This window comes from Cygnus atratus, chromosome 1 (genome assembly GCF_013377495.2).
Source record: "Cygnus atratus isolate AKBS03 ecotype Queensland, Australia chromosome 1, CAtr_DNAZoo_HiC_assembly, whole genome shotgun sequence".
Classification (NCBI taxonomy): domain Eukaryota; kingdom Metazoa; phylum Chordata; class Aves; order Anseriformes; family Anatidae; genus Cygnus; species Cygnus atratus.
The window spans coordinates 47,497,961-47,521,362 of NC_066362.1; the positions used below are offsets into that span (position 1 = coordinate 47,497,961).

The 23,402-nt window shown below is 42.5% G+C and overlaps 2 protein-coding genes across 9 annotated transcripts in view; one reads left to right on the forward strand and one right to left on the reverse strand.

Moving 5' to 3' along the window:
* The window catches only part of VEZT (vezatin, adherens junctions transmembrane protein), a 58,654-nt gene extending 38,224 nt beyond the window's left edge, over positions 1-20,430 (reverse strand). For 3 of the 7 annotated variants that reach the window (XM_035551546.2, XM_035551552.2, XM_035551551.2), the window contains exons 1-2: positions 20,264-20,392; positions 1,020-1,154 (exon numbers count right to left, since the gene is read on the reverse strand). In XM_035551546.2, the coding sequence (XP_035407439.1) occupies positions 1,020-1,154; positions 20,264-20,299 (171 nt within the window). In that variant the 5' untranslated portion in view covers positions 20,300-20,392. Of the gene's footprint in view, positions 1-1,019; positions 1,155-19,869; positions 19,928-20,263 lie in introns of those variants that run through there. The other 4 variants (XM_035551544.1, XM_035551543.1, XM_035551545.1 and 1 more) reach the window with 3 other exon arrangements.
* A 241-nt stretch (positions 20,431-20,671) lies between these two features.
* The window catches only part of FGD6 (FYVE, RhoGEF and PH domain containing 6), a 72,868-nt gene continuing 70,137 nt past the window's right edge, over positions 20,672-23,402 (forward strand). For both annotated transcript variants that reach the window (XM_035551665.2, XM_035551666.2), the window contains exon 1: positions 20,672-20,803. In XM_035551665.2, the coding sequence (XP_035407558.1) occupies positions 20,791-20,803 (13 nt within the window). In that variant the 5' untranslated portion in view covers positions 20,672-20,790. The remainder of the gene's footprint in view (positions 20,804-23,402) is intronic.

Here is a 23,402-nt window from a genome sequence, read left to right on the forward strand (position 1 = left end):
GAAAAACAGGTAGGCAGAAAATAAGTGCTCTTAGCATGCTCCATCTAGTTGCTAAGGAGAAGACACAATGACTACTGAATTTTCTAAAACTTCCCCTTTTCGAACCAGCAAAGAGATTCCTACATCAGGTCTTCAGAAGAGGAATTCCCTCACCCACACTACAGCTCCTCAGCCGAGTCACACAGCCTACATACTATCTGTGCGTAGACTATAGTAGGTGTTAAGTGGACAAATTAATGCTATAAAAACTATTTTATAGCATTGCCGTATTTTAGTAGCCACCAAGCTCTTAAATCGCAAGCACACTTTTAATACAAAAAATATTATAAAAATCCACAAGCCTTTACTTAAAATAACAGAGAAATAAGAGGTCTGAGCTAATGAATCAGCTGAGCCTTGTCAGCTGTTACTGATACAAAATTGCTATAACTACAATTCTACTATCTTGTTCAGACTGGTTTTTGTATTTATACTTCCCAGAAATCATCTGCCTTCATTTTTTGTCACATAATAAGTGATATTTAGGAAGTGAATGCCTGAGGTGGGCTGACAACTCTATAAATATCTTGTTCCAGATGATTACAGGTTTTGTTCACAGAATTTAATGCTAAGCTTACAGTAACAATACCCAGTAAATGCGATTACTTACAACTCTTAAAAAATTCACTATCAAAATGTTGTTTCCTCAGCTCTCATAGAAGCAAAGAAACACTTCAAACTATACTGGAAGACCATACATTTCCAAACATACTTGTAGACAACACATGACAACACTGTTATTGTTAAATTATTATTATTATCATTATTATCATCATCATCATTATTAATAATAATAATTGTTATCATTACAGTAAGAGTTTCACCTTTATATTATTATTATTATTATTATTATTATTATTATTATTATTATTATTATTATTGTAAAAGTTTCACCTTTACCGCATCCAATTTTGCCTACTGACAAAGCAATGCAGTTCTCTTTTGAGAAGATAAATACTAAGGAACAGGAAAACACTCACTTTCTGGACAACGTGCACAGTCCGCTCTTTCTGGCCTTCCTCTACTGCACATTGCTTTGCCTTCTGCGACACAGAGGAACATACTTCAAAATCTGTGTGTCCCAAATCCTGCAGATACTGGTAGAGTGGTGAATTCTGAAAGAAAGTTAAAAACAGAAAAATTTGAAAACAAACAAAACCAACCAACCAAACAAAACCCTCAAAAACTCAAAAACAAAAACCAAGGGTAAATGACATTCCCTATTTACCACAGAACATGACTACAGGATGCCGAAGCACAGTCAAACTGCACGATCAGCAATGAGGTATGCAACAGGAAAAAAAAGAACATAGTATCACAGTAACAGCAAAGAAGCCAAATTTTTGCTTTAAACATCTTTCAAGTTTTATCTTAACCATAACAAAAGAGTTGCAAGAGAGTCAATATATGATACTGTAATGAGAAATAAGTATGCAACTAACCAGCTTTTCCTACAGTAATATATTTTCCAGGTCACCTGATTTTTTTTAGCTTATAACTTACATGTAGGCAATAAATAAATCAAGTATTTGGCTATATTTTTAGTATATATTTTTAGTATATATTTTAAAACATTCTTGTGTGACTCTAAAACACTTGATGACACTAGTTTCCTAAAGTTTATAAAAGTTGAATACTTTGTACAGCTTCTAGTGAAACAAACTTTATAACTAGAGCACTTTTAAAACTTCAATAAATGAAGCCTCAGTTTAACCTGATGAGGGACCTATGGAGTACTTTCCTGAAATGAGAAAAAAAAAACAGAGAATGGCTTCTGCTCTATTTGAGGACAACATTAACACTTTTGACAGCCAACTCTCACAGTTATCAAAATAAATAAATAAATAAATAAAATAAATACGAACAAAACTAAAACCAACTTTTTAAAGTTGCTGGCAAAGCTACTAATTCAGAAAGAGTCCTTAATAAAACTGCTTAGAGAAAGCAGGAGATTCTGACTGCCATGACATGGATTTTCACATTTTTTGATATTTATCTACATAGGCTTTTGGATTTTCTTTCCATCCCTATCGGATGTCTAGATTTACTTAACCATTATTTGCCAACATCCATATCTGTGACAGAATTGGCAGAAAGAATATTTACACTAAATCTAGTTCTACCCAGGAGATGTAAAAGGACTTTTTTTTTTTTTTTTTTTAAGAAAACCTCTCAGTAATCAGTCTTAGATAGCCCAGTTAGTTAGGAATTACTTTTTACCTCTGAAAAAACTTTATCAACACCCCACAGTAGTATGCAAACACCAGTGAACTGCTTAAGAAGAATATAAATATTTTAAGAATTATAATTTACTACCAGTGGGACAACAGAAATACTAAAGTTAAAAAAGGAAAAGCTTTATAATAACGAGCACACAATTGTGGAGGTTCACAGAAACACTGACCAATAGTACATCAACTACGAATCATTACATTAGCTATCAATAACTTGCTGATGCAAGTAGTGAAAAAGGCATCTACCATGACCGTGTACCAACATGGCCAAGTCTCAAGTGACTGCCTGCCATACAGTAAGACTCTGAAGTAATCATTGATTCTAGCTTAACAAATGAATTTGTTACTGCTAAGGTTATTATTATTTTTTTTAATCCTATCAACAATGTGTTCTTTGGATCGCTCTTGCCTATCTAAAGCATGCAAATGCACACTTTTGCATGCTCCCTGTGAGTAACTAATTCATAACAGATTCAGAGTCCACTCATTACCTGAAACTCAAACATTCATGCCAACTCACAGCTCTGTGCAGGTCCAGACAGTCCCCTCACCCACAATGACAGTGATTGTGCAAAGCACTACGCTACATTAATGACTCATTTCCTTGTGGGAATTTTCCAGTGTGACACCGTGATCCTATCTTTTTCCTAAGTGTCCTTCCTCAATGGTCAAACACTTTTTCAAATGCATAATTAAACAATGCACCCTAATTGAACAATTCAATGCGCTGGACTGCCTGTAGGGACGCTATGTTTCTCTCTAAGTAGAACGTGTCTCTTTACCAGAATTACTAAATAAAATGAGAAAGGAAACATAATAGGCTAGAACATTTCTTTTATTTACACTAAAGGCATAATAGTTTGTATCAGGAACAGTGTAGCCAGCAGGACCAGGGGCGTGATCGTCCCCCTGTACTCAGCTCTGGTGAGGCCTCACCTCGAGTACCGTGTTCAGCTTTGGGCCCCTCACCACAAGAAGGACATCAAGGCCCTGGAACGTGTCCAGAGAAGGGCTACAAGGCTGGTGAAGGGCCTGGAACACAAGTCCTGTGAGGAGCGGCTGAGGGAACTGGGGTTGTTTAGTCTGGAGAAGAGGAGGCTCAAGGGAGACCTTACTGCTCTCTGCAACTACCTGAAGGGAAGGTGTGGGGAGCTGGGGGTCGGCCTCCTCTCACAGATAACTAGTGACAGGACTACAGGGAATGGCCTCAAGTTGCACCAGAGGAGGTTTAGGTTGGAAATAGGAGACATTCCTTCTCAGAAAGAGCAGTCAGGCATTGGAACGTGTTGCCCAAGGAAGTGGTAGAGTCACCATCCCTGGGGGTGTTTAAGCCAAGGTTGGATGTGGTGCTTAAGGACACGGTTTAGTGGGTGACATTGGTGGTAGTGGGAAGGATGGACCAGATGATCTTGGAGGTCTTTTCCAAACTTAAAGATTCAATGAATGTTACATTACCTCAATAACTTCAGGACAAAACCTGAAATTGAATGGACATGCATAACCATGTCTTCTTAAAATGGTCTCCATACAGAAGCAGGCTGTATACTACCAGCACACCTGAACTACTCAAACCTGCACACACAAACGGCTCTTGAAGTAACATGGAGGTTTCAGACAGAACCAGACCGAATTTTCCCAGTTTAGACAAAGGTGTGTAGACAAAACTCTGGGGAATTACAGGCCTGTCAGCCTTACCTTGGTAACAGCATCACACAGCACATACAGGACAACTGAGAGATCAGAAGCAGGCAGCATGGGTTTATGAAGGGCAGGTCATGCCTGACTAATCCGATGTCCTTCTATGACAAGATGACCCACTGAGTAGATGAAGGAAAAGCTGTGGATGTTGTCTGCCTTGACTTTAGTGTTTGACACCATCTCCCAGACTATTCTCCCAGAGAAACTGCTGCTAGTGGCTTGGACAGGTGTATAGTTCAATGTCCGGATGGCTGGGCTCAAAGACTCATAGTTCAACCCATTAGTTCAACCCATAGTTCAACCCATTAGTTCAACCCCATAGTTCAACCCCATTAACAGCTGGTCACCAGTGGAACTCCCCTTGGCTTCCCCCAGGCTCAGTCTTGGGGCCAGTTCTGTTTAACATGTTTATCAGTGATGTGCGTGAGGGGATCAAGTGCACCCTCAGTAAGCTTGCAGATGATACCAAGTTGGGTGGCACTGTTGATCTGGTTGAGGGCAGGAAGGCTTTGCAGAGGGATCTGGATAGGCTGGATCGATGGCCAAGGCCAATTCCATGACAGTCAATATGGCTACGTGTCAGGTGCTGCGCCTGGGTGGTAACACTCCCATGCAGCGATACAGGCTTGGGGAAGAGTGGCTGGGAAGTTGCTGGGCAGAAAAGCACTACGAGGTGCAGGTCTACAGCCGGCTGAACATGAGCAGTGTGCCCAGGTAGCCCAGAAGGCCAACGGCATCCTGGCCTGCATCAGAAGCAGTGTGGCCAGCAGGACTAGGGAAGTGGTTGTCCTCTGGTATGTGGCACTGGTGAGACTGCACCTTGAATATCGTGTTTGGTTTTGGGCCCCTCACTACAAGAAGGGTATTGAGTTCCTTGAGTGTGTGAAGAGCAGCAAAGCTGGTGAAGGGATTAGAAACCTAGATTTATGAGGAGCAACTGAGGGAACTGGGAGTGTTTAGCCTGGAGAAGAGGAGGCTGAAGGGAAACCTCATCACCTACAGCTACCTGAAAGGAGGTTGTAGTAAGGAGGGCGTCAGCCTCTTTTCTCATGTGACAACTGATAGAATAAGAGGAAACAGTCTCCAGTTGCACCAGGGGAAGTTTAGATTGGACATGAGGAAGAATTTCTTCACGGAGAGGGTGGTCAAACATTGGAATGGGCTGTCCAGGGAGGTGTTGGACTTGTCATCCCTGGAGGCATTTAAGAGACGCATGGACATGGCGCTGAGGGACAGGGTTTAGTGATGGGACTTGGTAGGTCAGGTTGATGGTTGGACTCGATGATCTTAAAGGTCTTTTCCAACCTATACGATTCTATGAAAACAGTGGATGAACATAGAATATTTTATTCAAAATCATAATTTTGATGCTCATTCCAGGCAGGACTCCAAGGAAATTGCATCCAGGTTCCTGACAGACCTATCCAAGGGGTAGGACATCTCCAGGTCCTAATTGCAGGACACAGCTACCTCCCTTTATCTGTCCAGGAGTTGGAGACCTCCACACCGCCCCCCCCCCACCCAGCTCAGTCACAGGGACCTTAATATTTCCTTGTTACAGCTAGTAGAGATGAGACCAGAACACCAACTTCACCACTGCGTGACCTAAGCAGCTTCCTGTGTGATGGTGTGGTGTTTTAACCCTGTTGGGCAGTGGAACTCCACCACAACCACTCTCTCATTCCCTCTCCTCAAAGAAAATGAGGAAGAAAATATGATGGAAAGGGCTCAAGGGTTGAGATAAGGACAGGGAGATCACTCAGCAACTAACGTCATGGGCAAAATAAGACTCAGCACAGGGAGATTAAAATAATTTACTGCCTATTACTAGCACATTAGAACAGTGAGAAACTAAAAGCAAACTGAAAACACTTTCTCCCCATCTACCATTTTCTACCTCCTCCCCCTGAGCAGTACAGGGGAATGGGGGCTGCAGTCAGTCCCTAACCCTTCACAGTCACTCTCTGCCCCTGCTCCACGTGGGGTCCCTCCCACGGGATGCCATCCTTCCCAAACTGGTCCTGTCGGGGCTCCCCACAGGCAGCAGCTCTTTAAAACTGCTCTCTGATCTGACACGGGGCAGCTTCTGGACTCTTCTCACAGAAGCCACCCTTGCACCCCTCCTGCTACCAAACCCTTGCCGCATAAACCCAATACAGATGGGAAGTTCAAAACCAAATTGTTTTAACTTGAAAACAAACAAACAAAATGTTTTCAGGCTCTTTCACCTCAGTAACCTGGAAATCCTGCTTTTTGCTGTCTCCAGTTATGACTATTATCTTGTTACACATACTTGTTACAAGCATAACCAATCATCTTGATCATACTTGTCACAAGCAAGACACCTGAATATTCTTTTCTTTATTGCTACTCACCTAAATACAGACAGCTGTCAAAATAACTCAAATATACCAAGGTGTTTTTCCACTACTATCTTAGGGTATACCTTCTTGTTTTGGGGGCTTCTGTATTCTGCTCTCTCCACTACAGAGACAGAAGGCTAGAGAGAAACCATCCAGGTACCCAAATAATGTTAGAGACACAGGTGATAGTAACAGCTGTCTGTTGTAAAAATAAGGCAAAATTATTTCCCCTTCTGGGTCACTGCAGAAAGCTCAGGCAGCTGATGGCTTGTCATTACAAGGGATTCAAGCAAGCACCAACCAACTCAAGGGAAATGTAAACTAGGTCTTTGCTAATGATCCATCACAGAGCGAATATTCAGTATGAAAAGCAATCTGTTGGTGTGAGAATTAAAGTTGTGTTTTTGCAGTGGAAAATTCCACTAACTTTGCATATTCAAAAGCGATTCTGCAGGCGTAACAGTGGCGTAACAGTGGGGAGTATGTTAAGCAGATAAGGAGACAGTGGAAGGTCCCACTGTCCCAAAATAAGGAAGATGGCTACGAAAAACAAGACAAGCAGTGCAAAATCAGTAAAAACAAAAAATCAAGAGCACTCTAATCACGAGAGAAGAAAAAAAAAAGGAAAAAGGAGAAAATAATGGTTGGTCAAATAAAATTGTACATGCATAGTATAGTAGTAAGTGTTGAGTAGTTTGTGAACCTGTAGTATTCAGCCAATGAGGAAACAGAGGAATCAAGCGTCGGGTAATAGGGAATATAAGGTTATGATATACTTTTGCTGTGCACTCCTGCCTGCAGGACGCCCTCCATTGCAATCACGAATAAAAATGCTACTTCACTGAGATCCTCACCTGAGCCTGTGTAATTGGCTACAGATTGTTTCTCACATACTGGGGGCTTGTCCGGGAGCCAGTCGCCTGCTGGGGATTGTTTCTCACATTGGCATTGCAGGAGAAGAAAAAAAAAATTATTCTGACTGCGTGAGGTCACTTCAAATGTGCAGGGCACAGAAAGGAATGATCTATGATGAGATCATTTTTTTAAAAGCTGATCAAGAAAACCAGTCTAATGCTGTTTAGATTGGTTCCATTTCCCAAAGGAATGGATGAAGAAAGGCAGACAAAGAGATGGAGAGGTAGCCAGAGAGATTCTGTCCACCAAACCCAGGATTAGCTAAAATCCTGAATGCTGTATTTAGTAAATAAAACATTGCAAAGATGTAAGGATGCCTGATTCTTACTGTTTTTTGGCACTATCAAAACCTTGCAGTAAATTTTAAGTAGTACAATTTCTACTATACAGATTTTTTTATTTTTATTTTTTTAAAAAAAAGCACTCTCTCTTCAAATGTTAATGAAACCTTAGCCCCTGGCTGTGATGAATGATTTCATTTGTTCTTGTAATCAAGGTAGAATACAGACACCTTACTAGGTTTTACATAAAATCCTTTTGATTAATTTTTCAAAGGCTTTTAAAATGTCTCCATTACAGTTTGGTATAGTTAGATTTGCAAATTTTTAATACTGCTGGGAACTGGAAAACAGTTTTCTGATTATTGAGTTGGGAAATGATAATTGATTAAAATTTAACTCAAATGTTTATCATATATTCCTTCACATAGATGAGTGGTGTCCTCTTTGAATTTCTTAGGAAGCACTCAGGCTATGACATCCCTCCTCTAGCACACTTTCTCTGGCCCCACTTTTCCTCTCCCCCATTCTTCCTAAGAGATTACTAGCTGAACTTACAGTCCCCATTGGAAAACTTCTTTTTTTAAAAACAAAACAAAACAGAACCTTAAATGACCAAGAACTATGCCATAACTAAAATACCTTACTCTGTAAATAAAATATCATTGTTCCTCTTTCTGAATCCATAAAGCCGTGTAAAACGTGGGTGCAGAAAGAACCGAGTAAGAACTGGGTTGAGGCCCTTTTGTAATTAGATGACTAAGAACCTTAACGATACTGATGATAAAATTCTTCCATTAAGAGTGAGTTCTCTTGTGCAGTGCATACAGCTTTACAGTTTGCTCACCTGTAAAATTTGAGGACTACACCTCCTTTTTATTAAAAATATCACTGATGGCATGTATTGACCTATGCTAACATAAAAACACTATTTATTTACTTATTATATTTAACGTCCCAGGTACCCTCTGATTTTAAATGTTACTGACAAACCTGTCATTTGCAAAGCTGTGTGGTCTGTATAACTCACTGAGGATTTCTCCAACCATCTATAGCAAATTTCTCCCATGACATATGTCATGATATGACAGCTGAAGATGACAAGTAAGCAATGGCTAGAAAATCAGTAAGGGAATATTAAAAAGTTGAAGGGTAGACTTCATGTATGTGAACGTTCACACAAAACTTCCAATATTATCAAAGAATCATAAAATTATAATGTAAGCACACAGGTGCAATATGATAACATTCAAATATGCTATATAATATACTACATATGTTTCAATTCAAGAGACAGAAGCATTATACTTAACACAAAGCATCCTTCCTCTTCACAAAGCTTTAAAAACAATAATTTAATCTCATAATATGCATGATCTCCCATGAATTATAGCTTTGAATTTCTAGATTACAACCTTAGACAAAATTCTCACTCTTAGTTGCCCTCATTCCCATTAGAAAATCACAGACATGCACATATTTTTGTGCACACACTTATAGCCATGAGAAAAGTTCCTTGGTTTCAGCTCATGCTGTCATGCATCAGTATTGCCAGGCTCAACTGTTTTCATACACAAATGCCATGATAATAGTAAGAAATATACATCTTGGTTAGGTAAAATAGGATCTGCTTTTTTGCATCCTAATTTTCCTTGCCTAGAATTAATGTCTTCCTTTTTTTCAACAGTCCAACATTAAAAAAGATTTTGACAGTTCTGTATATGTATTATAGACACTACAGTTTTAGTCTGAGAAATTCTGGACATATCAGAAGGCCAGTGGGTTGTAATTTAGCCTTGAAAGAAATCTTTTAGGTTAGAATGTTAGGTAAAGGGACAGCAACACTGTTTCAGTGGATAGTCTGAACACAAAATTTAAAGATGAAATTTCATCTTCCTATTAACACAGCATCATATTATTCTAAAGGCATCTATTTCATTGTATTTTTGAATCTTTATGTTTACATCCAACCACTGAACTTGAATACTAACTAGAATAGTTACTATTACTCACATTTGACAATCAGGTTCATTTATTTATTTCCAGTTGTCTCTGGTAGAGCAACATGGTAATGAATGATTTAGAAAGTAGAAAAGAAAAAAAAAGTCATCATTCAGCTTATTGTTATATATTACCATCACAGTACCAGTTACTGATGGCAAATGCCATCTAAAGCAAGTGAGGATACCACGACAGGGTTTTTCAGCAATATGCTGTATTTATATCTGAAGCTTCTTCAAAGTTTTGTCTTCTAAGTCACTTTCTGAGATCACCTAGATACAAGAGAAAGGCATTGCATTTACAATCAGGGCATTTTTTATTACGCTACTTGTCAAAAACGTGTGCTGGAAATGGAGAACAGTTCCAGATGACAAGATGACATTATTCTTTGATGCACTTCTTACAGGCTAGACAAGGAGGATATGGCTAATAAGAGAAAAGAGTACTGAATAGGAATAAGTTTTCTGAAGATTTTAAGAAACAGGGTTTTCTGGGAACTCAGCAGAAACTGACAACAGCAAAAACCCACTTATCTTTGTATTTTCTAATTCACTACTGTCAGACACCCCACAAAGCCATCCAAATGTAAGTAGATGTTTATTGTATTGTATAGTTTTATATAAGCTCCCATGTCCAGAATCAAGAAAAAAGCCCTTCCTCCTCATTCACAACTCACTGAGCATATGTATTTTTGACTCATACTACTAACGACAGTAACACTCAAATACTTACGTGTAATTACAACTGTCTTTTTTCATTGCTGAAAGTGGTTGAGTCTCATTCTAAACCCAAGATGTATTACACAGGATTAAAGAACAGTCCACTGAAATTATTTTGTTCTTTAACTTTTTTTCAATGCTCATTTTAATGCCACTTACCATACAGTACTTTATTAGAAAAAAAATCACCTAAACTGAACCGAAGATCAAACATCTTGTTTGCAACTCTAAGCCTACAGTAAAAACAAATACAAAAAACAAGCCAAACATTAAAAGATAATCAAACACATAACACTATGCACTGCTATGTGATGAAAAGGTTGGTAGAGTAGAGAATTCCCTAGCTACAGGAAAGAGCTTACTTTTGATTGATATCTGCTCCAATATCTGTATCTACTGCAGCCCTGAAAACACAAATATTACACTTTAATATAAGTCCTTTTGTGCATATTTGGAGAAAAGCCTTTGTAATCACAAAGGATATTATAACGCTGTTAGCTTTCATAGTCTTGTTACAATAGCAGCTGAATATCAAAGCCACACCCATATTATTTTTGCTGATGCATCATGAACTAAATGACTCAGGATTTCTCCATTAGAGACGGGGGCTTCCCACACCCAACACTCTTTATCACTCCATGTTAAAATTTACCACCTAGTAGTAAATAGTAAAAAGTACCCTGCTCTAGTTTCTAACCACAGCTAATGGAGCAGAATAACCTTATTAAAAATAATAAAATAATATTTAATGTGATTGCACATAGCAGAGGGTTTAAAGATCTCTTCTTAAAATACAGAAATGGTTTTCTCAAAGCCAAGGATTCTAATGGGCCAGGAACACTGTGGGAGCGCAAACAACCTCCAAAATGAGTACAAGCTATGAATTCTCAGTTTAAAAAACAAAGAAAAATAAAAGATTTAACATTTCTGACAGCAAAGCTTAGCAGATAAGTTTAACAGGTGGCAAATCTCAAAACAAAATAAACAGTATTGAAATCCTCCCCCCCTCAAAACATAGATTTGAAAAAGTTGAACTAAAACTTACAGACAGCGCAAGCTTTGTCTCCTGGAAGAGGGCATTCCATTTTTCTCTTCTGTACTGTTCCCACGCATCTGACAGAATCTCACCCACCTCCCCGTTTCTTTCCACTCGTCCCTCCAGGATGACCCGAGCCGAGGATGAGAAGCAGCAGTCAGTGTAATTGCACCTGTGCTCCTGCACAGTAGCATTTTCCTGACAGCATCAGCGGCTGCAGTTTGAAACTTCCCAGGACTGTGCGATTTCTCCTGACTAATGTGGCTTTATAACTGGGGGCAGGGAGACGAGGATGACAGATTGCTAAAGGCTTTTAAAAAGATACTGCTAGAAAGAATTACTGCACATCGATCTTATATGAAGCCATTAATAAGACTTCCCAAGCAACAGTATTTAAAAGCCTTGGTCATATTCTCCTGGCCGGTAACCACCTCCTCCTTTCACTCGACTGACACGCAGCCAGCCACTGACAGGGCTAATATTAGACAATGACTTCGAGAGGGGAAGAATCATTTAGATTTCTATTCCGTTTTCACCGTCACAGTAGCAGAGACCTCTCTTTCTCCAGTACTACACCATCACGGGATCTAGAAGCAGTTTCTGAGAACTGCTTTGAAGCCATTAACCTCGTACTGTTCCCTAATATTCCCTGATGCACAATATATACCTACTATTGCAAGCATCTCCGCATCCTGAAGAGCTTTATAACCCACGTACAGTTCCACGTCACTGGATCTGTGAAAAGGGAAAGCTCTTTCCTTTGCATTTTCAGCAGGAGGTTGCACATTATTGCCATCTCACGAAGAAATCTTACGGGCTAGAAAAAGCTCTGAAACTCATTAGCAATGGCAGCCCTGGATTATTTACCCATTCAAAAGTAGACCTCTGAATACAGGTGAAAAGCTGAGCAGGACCTCTCTGACAAGGACAGCAATGATTAAGAACTGGAAAACTGAAGGTGAAAGTGGCGAAAGTATCTTCCCTGCAGGACAGAGTAACAGGCCAGCCACAGACTGTATTGGGAGCTTTGGGTGCAAAGTTGCTGGTTGCGCAAGTCACAGCATTCAGCTGGCAAGGAAACACATAGTTCGTTTTATACTGGTTACTAATACTTGTAGACTTTATCCTTCATTTGCGTGCTGGTAAACTCGTGGAATATTTTTGAAACACTCTGGAAACTTCTCTAAAACAACAGCTCCAAAGAATAGTTTATCCATTACAAGTCATGTTAATTTTGACATCTACTGAAAACACAGTGCAAGCAAGCATCTTTTCTGAGTGCTAAGCATCCTAGAAATAAGAGAAACAGTCATGTTATGAGGACTAAAAGAACGGGAGTGATTTTTGTTTTCATTTTAAACTCAAGTGTCTCAAGGAAGTTGGTTCATGACAAAGCTGTGAGAAGAGCATTAACCCTCCTGTGAAAATGATGCCAGAGCAATTAGCACAGAGGAAGACGCCAAAATTTTTCGACCATCAGACCTCGAAAATTTACTGTGGATCATCATGTATTTTTGTCTTTGATTTCCTATTAAAAATAATAAAGTTAGTATGGGTTCACACACCATATGGCCCATACAATACCTTCCTCTGTCTGCTTAGATAAGACATTAATACTATCCAAAAATACCTCATGACTTTACTTGGCACCCACAACAACCAGAAGCTTCTTTAGAGAGTCCTCCCCTTCCTCATAGCAGACTTCTGAGAAGATATCTGGATTAGCCCACTTGCCACTAGTTCAGCATCTTGCAGCAGAGGGATCTCCCCAGGCTGCAGTTACACGGGCAATTTAACCTGACGTTAACTGCAGATGAAAGCTGCAGTACCATTTTACAACACTAATGGTAATATTTATGCAGACAAGTGGAGAGATGGAACAAGAATTGATCTGCCTGAAAAACATAAAATAGTCTTTTTTGTTTGTTTTCCTTTCTTAGCCACCTGAGTTAGTCAGGTTAGTCTCATGATCCACGTTACAGCTCCACCCACAAATCTTAGTACCGGTGTAAAGAAGAGGATGGGAGTAAGAAGGAAAAAATGAGAGAAGCCCATATATCTCTTCTGGCAACAGCCCGCACTTCAGGCGGACAAAGCAGTCTCAAACAGGTAAATAGTGTCTTTGACCGAAGTGTATATTTAAAACCGGCTTTATTTCATCCAAGTGTATAAAATGACAGTACTACATCTTTATTCCACCCAATAATCAGTGAGAAAAATCCTGTTGAGGCAGCAATAGAGACACTACCATTGAGGTTGTGTGAATGTCCTTTTTAGTAACTTAAAACATTTGACACTTAAAACCAAACAATATTACAGTTCTAACCCCACTTCTTGACAAGAATGACTTTGTTTTGGAAGTCCTAAAGTTTTCAGGTGTTTGAATGACTATGACTTAAAATTTTCATCACAACAAAAAGTTCTAAGGTTAAGTTTCCTGGGCTTTTGATTTGTTTTTTGCTTTGTTTTTAAAGCAAAAATAAAATTATATATATATATATATGTATATATATATATATATATATATATAACAGCTCAATTTGGATGGAGAAACCATTTGTGAAAATAAACATCCCTGAGTGTTATGATAAACAATAGATTTGGTTTGAAAGTGTACAGACAAGGATCTGAACATCTCAATTTAATGATGTACCAGTATTCTAGGCAAAGAAATACCATATTTTAGATACGTTTGGCTATTGTAGGTGTGCTGAGCGCATGAGCTAAAGGATGTTCTGAACATGGCTGTTTTATGCTGGGAAACGGTAGTGCCTTTTGCTAGAATCTCTCAATTCTTACAGAAATCTGTATGTCAAAACATTATCTGTATGCATCCCCCATGCCACCCAGCTCCGAGCAGCACCTTCTTGGATGGTTGCTCAAATATGCTGTGAGAATAGTCTTTCTGAGCTTATGACATCTGAATGCTTTATCATGTCGCCCAGCATTTCCCAAGCGCTTTTGTCCTGTCCCTCCTAAAGGGACTGTTCCATTCCCACCTCCTCTCAAGAGGCCAGGCCCTGTGCCATGCAGCTGCCACCCCTGCTGAGCCCCGGTGCCTTCTCTTTCTCTCTCAGGATGGCATGCTGCTTGGAAAACACTTCTGTATTGTTTTCAGGACTCATTTTTCACATTAACTTCATCCACTTTGGCAAAAAGACAGAACACAGATCACGTTTCTCCGAACTCTACAAAGGGCAATTCCATTTCTGTGCAGTGTTATTTTCCAAGCGATGGGAATACAACTGCTTCAGTAAGGGTGGGCTGTGAAATGAAAGCACCTGATAAACTTTCAAAACCTTTGTTCTAGGTCTGTGGGTTCCGATTCTAGTTACTTAATCTGGTTTCAGTAGAACTGTGTTCAATACATTGCATGAATACGAAATCTTGGACGTGGACATGAGATTTTTGACTCTGCATTCACCCCCACCTTATCTTAACGTACAGATTTGTATGGATTCTGAGATGTGATGCAGATAGAGGAGCAAAAGAAAGTCTTACTTTGGTTATTTGGTATCATTTTCCCATTTCCACAGAATAACGTTTGAAGTTGGGAAAGATGACACATACAACATAAATTGTATTTTTCAGTCTGGGATTGAAGGCAGAAACAATAAATCCCACATTTCAAAAATGTGGAGTCTTCCTACTGATCAGATCCTCTAGATCAGGAATAAAAGCTTAGATTCAACAGCGACACTATCACCATGCCACCCAGCCAGCCTCTAGCAGGACTATTCTTTAACAGAAATTTCCATTAGTGCTGAAATAGCTAGTGAATAGCAACATGAAGTAACTAATGGGGGCAGAAGCGTTTCTAGGAAGGGCACAAGACCCGTCAGTCTCACAAGAGGTTCCGTCTGCACATCAGGAAGCACTTCTTTACTGTGAGGGCGATGGAGCACTGGCACAGGCTGCCCAGAGAAGCTGTGGACTCGCCACCCTTGCAAGTACTCAAAAGCCACCTGGACATGGTCCTGGATCTGCTGGATCCTCAACCTGCTCTAGGTGGCCCTGCTTGAACAGGGGGGTGGCACACAATGATCTCTACAGGTCCCTTCCAACCTATGTGAGCACAGCTTTAATAACTACCCATATGGAACAAATGTGGCACAAGTTCATTAAAATATAGGACAAATGACTCAGCTGGAAGCAGGACACAGGAGCTGAAAATGCCCTTACGGAACAGTATTTGGATCACCTTCATCCCAGAGTTCTGAAAGAATGGGTGCATGAGATCAAAGATCCAGCACAGAAGATTTTTGATAAATCTATAAACTCACAAGTGGAAAATAGCAAACACAACGACTATACTTACAAGGAGAAAAAAGCAATATGTCAGTCCTACGAATCTGATCGAAAGCCAGCGTGCTACTGAGAATAATTATTCTTTATTGCAAAATTCAAAGACAAAGAAGAAAACGGGTCATCAAGGAGGATACCACATGAGGTCATCAGAGGTTGATTGCAACACTCACTTGACATCTTTCTTGGACAAGACAGCTCATTTTTCTAGATAATGGAAACAGAGGAAGCTTAAATGGACTTCTGATACTATGCCATACGGAGTATGGACTTCTGATACCACGCCATATCAGTTAAGAAGGGAAAGGATCTAAATAGGTAAATGGCAGAGATAACAGTGGGTTGTGCATAGGATGTTAACCTCATCAGAAACTATCACAGCACAGTGCACGCTATACTTTAACCACAGCATTCTGTCTTGTAGCCCGTTTCGGGCTGTAAAAACCTCATCTCAAGTAACTTAACATCAAATGTCCTCTATTCTGTCTTAGTACCTTTTTTAATAGACAGACATTAATAAAAAGTATCATTCATTTCTTTCCCATAATCTGCCCAACATTAAAGCAATTTTTAATTTGACACGCTGCCAGCAGACAAACACATGCCAAGCATACCGGGGCACCTCTGTGTCTCTCAGGTTCTGCCCCCCTCCCCTAATATGTGGGGTGCTTTCATTAAGAGAACAACTGCAAAAACAAATGCAAGAACTGAAGTTAAGAGGTACAAACTGAAGTAAAGTAGAACAGCTGCAAGAACTCAAACCGAAGACGACTATTCAGTTGGTGAATGAAAATCAGTGTGCTGTAGGACTTCATTTATAAACTGGACAGAGGATGGCAACACTTCTGGACCAGCAAAATGACCATCACTCATTATCACTCAATCACGACAATCTGCAACAGCTCTTGAACTCCTGCACAGGTAATACTGTTTTCCCAGGGCAGCGATGCCATCCTTGCGCTTGTCCTCCTTCAGGGAGATATTCATGTAACAGAAACTTGGTAATGAAAAAGATGAATGGTCTTCAGAAGCTCGTAAGTATCTATCAGTGGGATATCATCTGTTTGCTACAGCACAATTTGTAAAGCAGGTGGTTGAAATTGATGCCTTTAGGCCTGTTGGACAGAGCTATGACCTGAAAAATATGCATTAAATAACACTGGACATAACTGATGTGGAACAGGTGAAGCATACCCTGTTCTGCTTCTCTTCTCTCTCCTACCCATTCTGTTTGGGCATGAAAAACGTGAAGGATCGCTTCCTTCCTGATTAGGCATTTGTTATCACAACAATGACGTTTCTTTAATGTAAGAATAGAGATCGAGAAGAGTACCTTTATAGTCACTTCCAGGAATGCAGGAATTTTTTGAAAGCTGCAACAAAGACTCTTTTTCCGAGACTGGTATAACAGCATTAGGTGGTAGCAATCCCAAGCACAATTCTCAAGGACCTCCACTACTCCTAGCTACTGACTCAGGAGACCGACACGCTAGGCACTTAAACAGGCCCAGGAAAAGACTCAAGTGGTGAGCAGGTAGAGAACAGCTTTTGGCATGCTCTTGACCAAACAAAAGACCATACTGGAAATGCCTCATGAACATAAGGGATCCTAGCAAGTTGAGTTATCCTGTTGCTGCACGCTAGTTTTCACACTGTACTTGTAAAGGAAGATAGTAAACACAAATGGAGTGGGGAAGCATACAGATGACAGCTTCCAACAGGCAGGTACCAAGGGCATTGCAAGAGACCACTGTAGTGCTGTACAGCTGCCGGAGGCCTGGGGAAGCACACCAACAGCGTGGCACAGCCAGGCAGTCTGCTTCTTCAAGTCCACTACTGCATATGAGTATCAAAGGCTTAGGAAACACTGTGTCCAGCAAAACGATTCCATTTTTCATAGCTGAATACAGTATCACTGGCGCTTCTCCCATGCACAGGCTGTGGAACCTACAAGACACTCCTACCCACGGCGCACACCAACAAACCCACTGATCAGGAACTGTGTTAGCTTCTCTCTCTGCCTGATCTACACTGAAGTAACAACGCATTCATAGTTTTCTAGGAAAACTGTCTATTTTTTCCTGGTAATTTTACTGAGGTAAAAGAAATAACCCACTCTGAGTGCTCATTCTCTGGTGACAGCAACAGGACCCAAGGGAACGTCATGGAGCTGGGACAGGGGAGGGTCAGGCTGGGTGCTAGGGAAAGGTTCTGCACCCAGGGGGTGGTTGGGCACTGGGACAGGCTCCCCAGGGCAGCGGTCACAGCACCGAGCCTGATGGAATTCAAGAAGGGTTTGGGCAATGCTCTCAGACAAATGGTTTAAGTTTAGTCCTGAGTGGGGCCAGGAGTTGGGCTTGATGATCCTCATAGGTCCCTTCCAACTTGGGATATTCTATGATTTAGGAACTATTTTCACATTGGAAGACTTTACAGAGCAGTATCAACAAAAACTACTGCAAGGTGCTGTCTGTTCCTGCACGAGTCACACTGAAACAAAAACCCTGTCTTACAGTGTGAGTGAGCAGAAGAGATGCTGGGTCCTGCTCTCCTGGTACGCTGGTGGACAGAAAAGAAAGAAGGAAGAGAGAGAAATTACCAAAGGTATGAGAGAGAAGCAGAGGTGCACTAGCTACTGAACACACACTGACAGCGATTTTCTTCAGCTTTGCAGCGATGGTATACGATCTCAGTAGCTGCCTAATATCTTGGCATACTTCATATGCCTTTCTCAGTGGTTCTTGCCCTCATGAGCTTCTCTGCTCTTCCAAAAGAGGCCTCAGACTCCAGGTTCTCAAGACCAAAACAAGATGTCCTCTCTGCTTTGTCCATTTCTTTCTTGATACTAATTCCCATGTTGTCATCTAATGCGCGAGTGCTTTCCAAGGAAACTAGCCAAAGACACTAATACATGATAAGAACAGAACGATTCGACTTAAAGCAAGCAAGAAATGATAAGAAAGTGGGCTAAAACTTCCACAGTTGTTCAAAGAAATAAGAAGAGTTCAGCTGCTCTGAACAGAAGGTCTATCAAATGGCAGTTTTGTATGGTTTGAAGGTACGTGTAAGTCAGGACGGATAACCGACCACAACCTGAGCAGAGTTAATGCAATACACATGACTAAATTTATCACCGTTGCTTATAATAGCGTCCAACGCCTTGTTCACATGAGTGCCAGAAGCTCAGAGCTCACAAAAACCAACGTCTATATGCTGATGGTCTCCTTGCAATAGTGACTGCTGAAGAATAACTTGGGAAGCGACCTGCTGAGGTGCAGGAAAAAAAAAATGTAGCTGCTTCCTATACACCACAGATAACTGAGGAGAGTTTGTGGCCCAAGAACAAAAATGAAACAGTAATTAAAAATAAGTACATTGCAGCATTAACTACCTGCGATGCTTTCCTCTCCTGGCTAAAACCCCTCTCTGGCTCACCTGCGTGGAGGTTATTCGCCATTCCTTGTGGAGTCTTCACTTTGCAAGAACACCCCTGTGCACTTCTGAAGCTATTTTTTGTGGGTACTGCAAAGTACCCATTATTATCAGCAGGTGCCTCACCCAACTCTGCTCATCACGGATTTACCCCTCACCCCACCAAAAAAATCAGTTGTTTCGCCTACTGTTTCTTATCTTGTTGTAGTTGGAATTTACTATATGAAACATAAGCACAGCGAGTGACATAGTAACACGTGCTTGATACAGCAACGTGTCAAAGCACCTTTACTAATGCAGGGAAGGCACTTCCAAAACATTCCGAAAGCAGTTAAGTGAGCAGGCACATGCAGGGGGATCTCTTAATCCCTACATAGCAAAACTTTTCTTTTTTAGTCAAAATGGTAATTGCTGCAGTAACTAAAGAACCGTGGAGCTAATGGTCAAACACCACTTCTACTGAAAAACTACACGCAGGGGGCAGGCGCTGCACCTGTGAAATAAATTCTTGCCAAGGATTTACATCGCTTGAGGAAGTGATTGGACCAGATGATCTTGAAGGCTTCTTCCAACCTTAACGATGCTATGACTACAGCAATGTAACAGGCTTTATCGATAGCGTGCAAGGTTGACTGGATGAAAACTTGGTGGTACAGGCCGGGGCTGTGAACAGGGAGTACTGAGGTTACTCTCCATTCCTTATTCAAGTAGCTTTTTCTATCCAACACCACACGCTTTGCCACTACAAATCATAATGCTGAATTATAATTATTTTACAGACTGCTTCCTCTATAAACGCCTTTTTTGGGTACCCGAGAAAACGCGTGACCTCCACGGAGACGCACGCACGGTCAATTCCTGCAAACCCATCTGACTCTGTCGCTGAGGCGCAGACACATTCACCATTTCCCAGCCGCCTTACGCGAGGCCCACGCGACACGGTGACCCCGTCAGGGACGAAGAGGGCCAATACCCCGACCCGGCCGCGGCCCCCCCCCGTCCCCCAGCGGGCCCGGTGCCGCCGCACGAAGGCCCGGCCGCTCCCCGCCCGGCTGCCCGGGGCGGGCGCTGCCCTGAGGCGGCCCAACGGCCGGGCCGCGCGCCCAACGGCCGGGCCGCGCGCCCAACGGCCGCCCCGCGCCCGACGGCCGCCGCCCAGCGCACGCCGCCCCCGCGAGGGGCGGAGAGAACCGCGGGCCCAGCCCGCCGCCGCCGCCGCCGCCGGTGTCCCCCCGGCGCCCACCTCAAACACCACTTCTTCGTCAAACTCCGGTGTCATCCTGCCAGCGCCATGCCACCCCCCGCGGGCACGACGGGAAACGGAGTCCGCCCCGCCGCCGCCGGCGCCTTCCCCGCCTCGCGAACTTGGGGGGGGGGGACGGGGACTACAAGTCCCAGAAGGCGCCGCGAGGGCCCGCTTCCGGCCGGCGGGGAGGGCGAGGCCATACATGGAGGCGGGGGGGCGTGGTCATATGTGGGCGTGGCCTCGCGGCGGGCCGGCAGGTGGCGCAGCGGGGGCCGTGTGGGGGGCATGGAGGGGGCGTGGTCACACCGATGGGGGCGTGGTCACACCGATGGGGGCGTGGTCACACCGAGGGGGCGCGGTCAGAGCCAGGGGGCGTGGTCATTGGGGGCGTGGCCTCGCGGTGGGCGCCTCCCGGCGGCGCGGTGCCGGCGCGGGCGTTATGCGGGAGCGGGCGCGGGGCCCAGGGGCTCCTCGTGCCCCCGGCAGCCCGGCGGGGCGGGACGGAGCGCGGCGCCCCGGGCACCATGAGCTCCGCCGGTGAGTGCGGGGAGGGAGGGGGGGGACACGGGCCGAGGGACGGGCAGAGCGGGGTGCCCCAGCCGCTGTCACTCGGGCTGGTCAGCGCTGGTAGCGCTCTCGGTACTTTGGTTCCCCCGTCTCGTACCCTGGTGGATCCCTTTCCGAGGCTGCTTGAAAAACGAGAGCAGCGGTAATTCGTGCGTTGGAAAGGCGGTTATGAAGTTATGACACGCCGGCTGGAGACGGTCTAATTGCGGCGTAACCTGAAGCAGCAAAATGCTTCCTGCGGGGGTTCGCAGGGGGCGAGGGGAAGGCTCTTGTAAAGAGCGAGAAATGCAGCCTCCGAGCAAAAACGTCAGTCTAATTCTCCGGGTTTTCCTCTCAAATATAAATCAGTTTATTATCAAATCTAGCGTTAACTAAGTTATCTAGTCTCTCTTAATCAGAATTTGTTGGAAAATAAATGTTTACTTAACGCATCTTTCTGCTCCGTTTCATACATTCCCATTTTTAATATGATTCCTAATTTTGGTATGATGGAGCGAATTTGCTGAACTCTGGAAAAACACGTAGTAGAGCGGTACGTCAGCTGTACTTAACAGCTGTATCGCTTGTTCCTGTTATGTAGTAGTGCTACTGGAAGTACAAGTCGCTGCTGCTTTTTATTTTATTTTAAGAGTTAAGCAGCTGTACAAATAAAAGGTCTGTGTTAGGGGGTGCTCAAGAGCTTAGAGCTGCTAAAGTTAAATTCAGTATGGTACAAAGTTTTGAGAAACGAGGGAGATTCCCAGTACCAAGCAGTTACTGCGGGGCTCCCGGAGGTCAGGTTGTGCGCCCCGGCGGGACGGGGCTGAGCCTCTCCGCTGCTGCTTTTGGTTGTTTTGTGGTGGTGTTTGTGGGAAAGGTGAGCAGGAAGGGTCTCCTGTGAGCAAAGTCACTTAGAAAGCAAAAGAGAAAGGGATGCTGAGGAGTATCAGTAAAAAGAAAGTGGGAAGGCTTCGTGGAAAATGTGAATTTTAGCACGCGATTTGAAGGGGAAGGCACAGGGAGTCCAGTCTGGGTGGGCAGGGAGCGGGGAGCTGAGTGATAGCGTGAGATGGATTATGTGAGCATAAGAAAATAAAGGGCAAACAGGCCAAACGGGATCAGGGAGTGAGGAACTTGTTGACAGTACCATGACAGTTCAGTTTTGACAGTTCAGATAAGGAGCTCATAGGCAGGGTACGACCGAGGAGTCCGAGGCCTGGGCTTCACATCTGCCTCCTCATATTGCCCCAGAATTTGGCTCCTGAAATACACAGACATGCTTTGTCAAGCTAGTGCTCAAATAAAAACTTTCCGACTACTATGTTTTAGTTTCAGCCCAGTGACCTATAGGAGCTATTTCTTGTACTGGAATTATTTAGATTGCTAATTCAGTTATTACTGTGGGTTGTGCTGTGTGAAATAGCTTTCTCGTAACTGCTTGATAACGCAGCTTTTCATGAAAAATGTTGTCATGTGTGAAGACTTCAGGTGGAGCTTGAAATGCTTAGCTAGCCTTCTGCTCTGCACTCGGGTTAACTTGGAGGGCTCGAGTGTCTCTTGTCTTGTTTTAATGCACCTTTAGAACAATCCTGTTTGGCAGAGCATCATCAGTATTGCTTTAATGTTTGTAATTATGATTTGCAGAGATGAGCGACCTCAGACTGATAAACAGGACTCCCTGAAAGAGAGACTGTGCTACTTGAGGGAACTGTGGTAGGGAGAGAAATGCTGAACACAGCTTCAGTCCATTGCCAGAAGTTGCAGAAGGTCCACATTAATAGCCCAGCCTTAACTCCACTCTAGCTTGCTTTTTGCCTTTCTAAATGATATGATGCTTTTTCAGTTTGTTGCTGCAATTCTTTTCTACTTCCTCTACAAAATTGTTTCAGTTAAATCTCAGTTCAGAGTTGGGTGTTACTGTGTGACAGATGAAGCTGTTCTTTCATAGCTGTTGCTTTCCTCTACAAAAACATGTATGTAAATCTGTGCTTCTTCATAATTCAGAAATGATAGCACTTATTTAAAATACTTGTAGATAATTTATGAACAATCTTACTGTAGTGAGCAACCTGTGGGTTGGTTTTACCTTTCAGTTATAGCTAACGTTGCATTGGTTTCTCATGTACCACGTATTATTTATATATGATGCTGATGAATGCACATTTACTCATTTTCTGCCTGGAACTATTGTGCTGTCTTCAAGTAAAGGCTTTGCCTTTAAAAGGGAAAAACAAAAGTTCAGAGTTACAACTTCGACGTTTATTATTTCTTGCCAAAGGAACAACCCTTATATGTGAATCCGTACAGATTACTTGGTGAGGGCAGAACATATAGCTCAGATTCGAAATCTGATTTGACAGCAGCAATGAGAACTATGTACTGCGTTTTAATGTCAAAAATGTAAATCAAAGGGGAAAAAATCAGGGCAATAACAGAATAAACAAAATCAACGTGACTTTTCCAATCAAACCTCATTGCTTTCAAGCGCTGAAGAAATGAGGCCTCGAGGGTTTAGTGCCCCTTTAACCCTCTGATATGTCAAGTCTTGTTAGAGTTACTTGGCGTTATCTCCACATGTGATCTTCAAAGG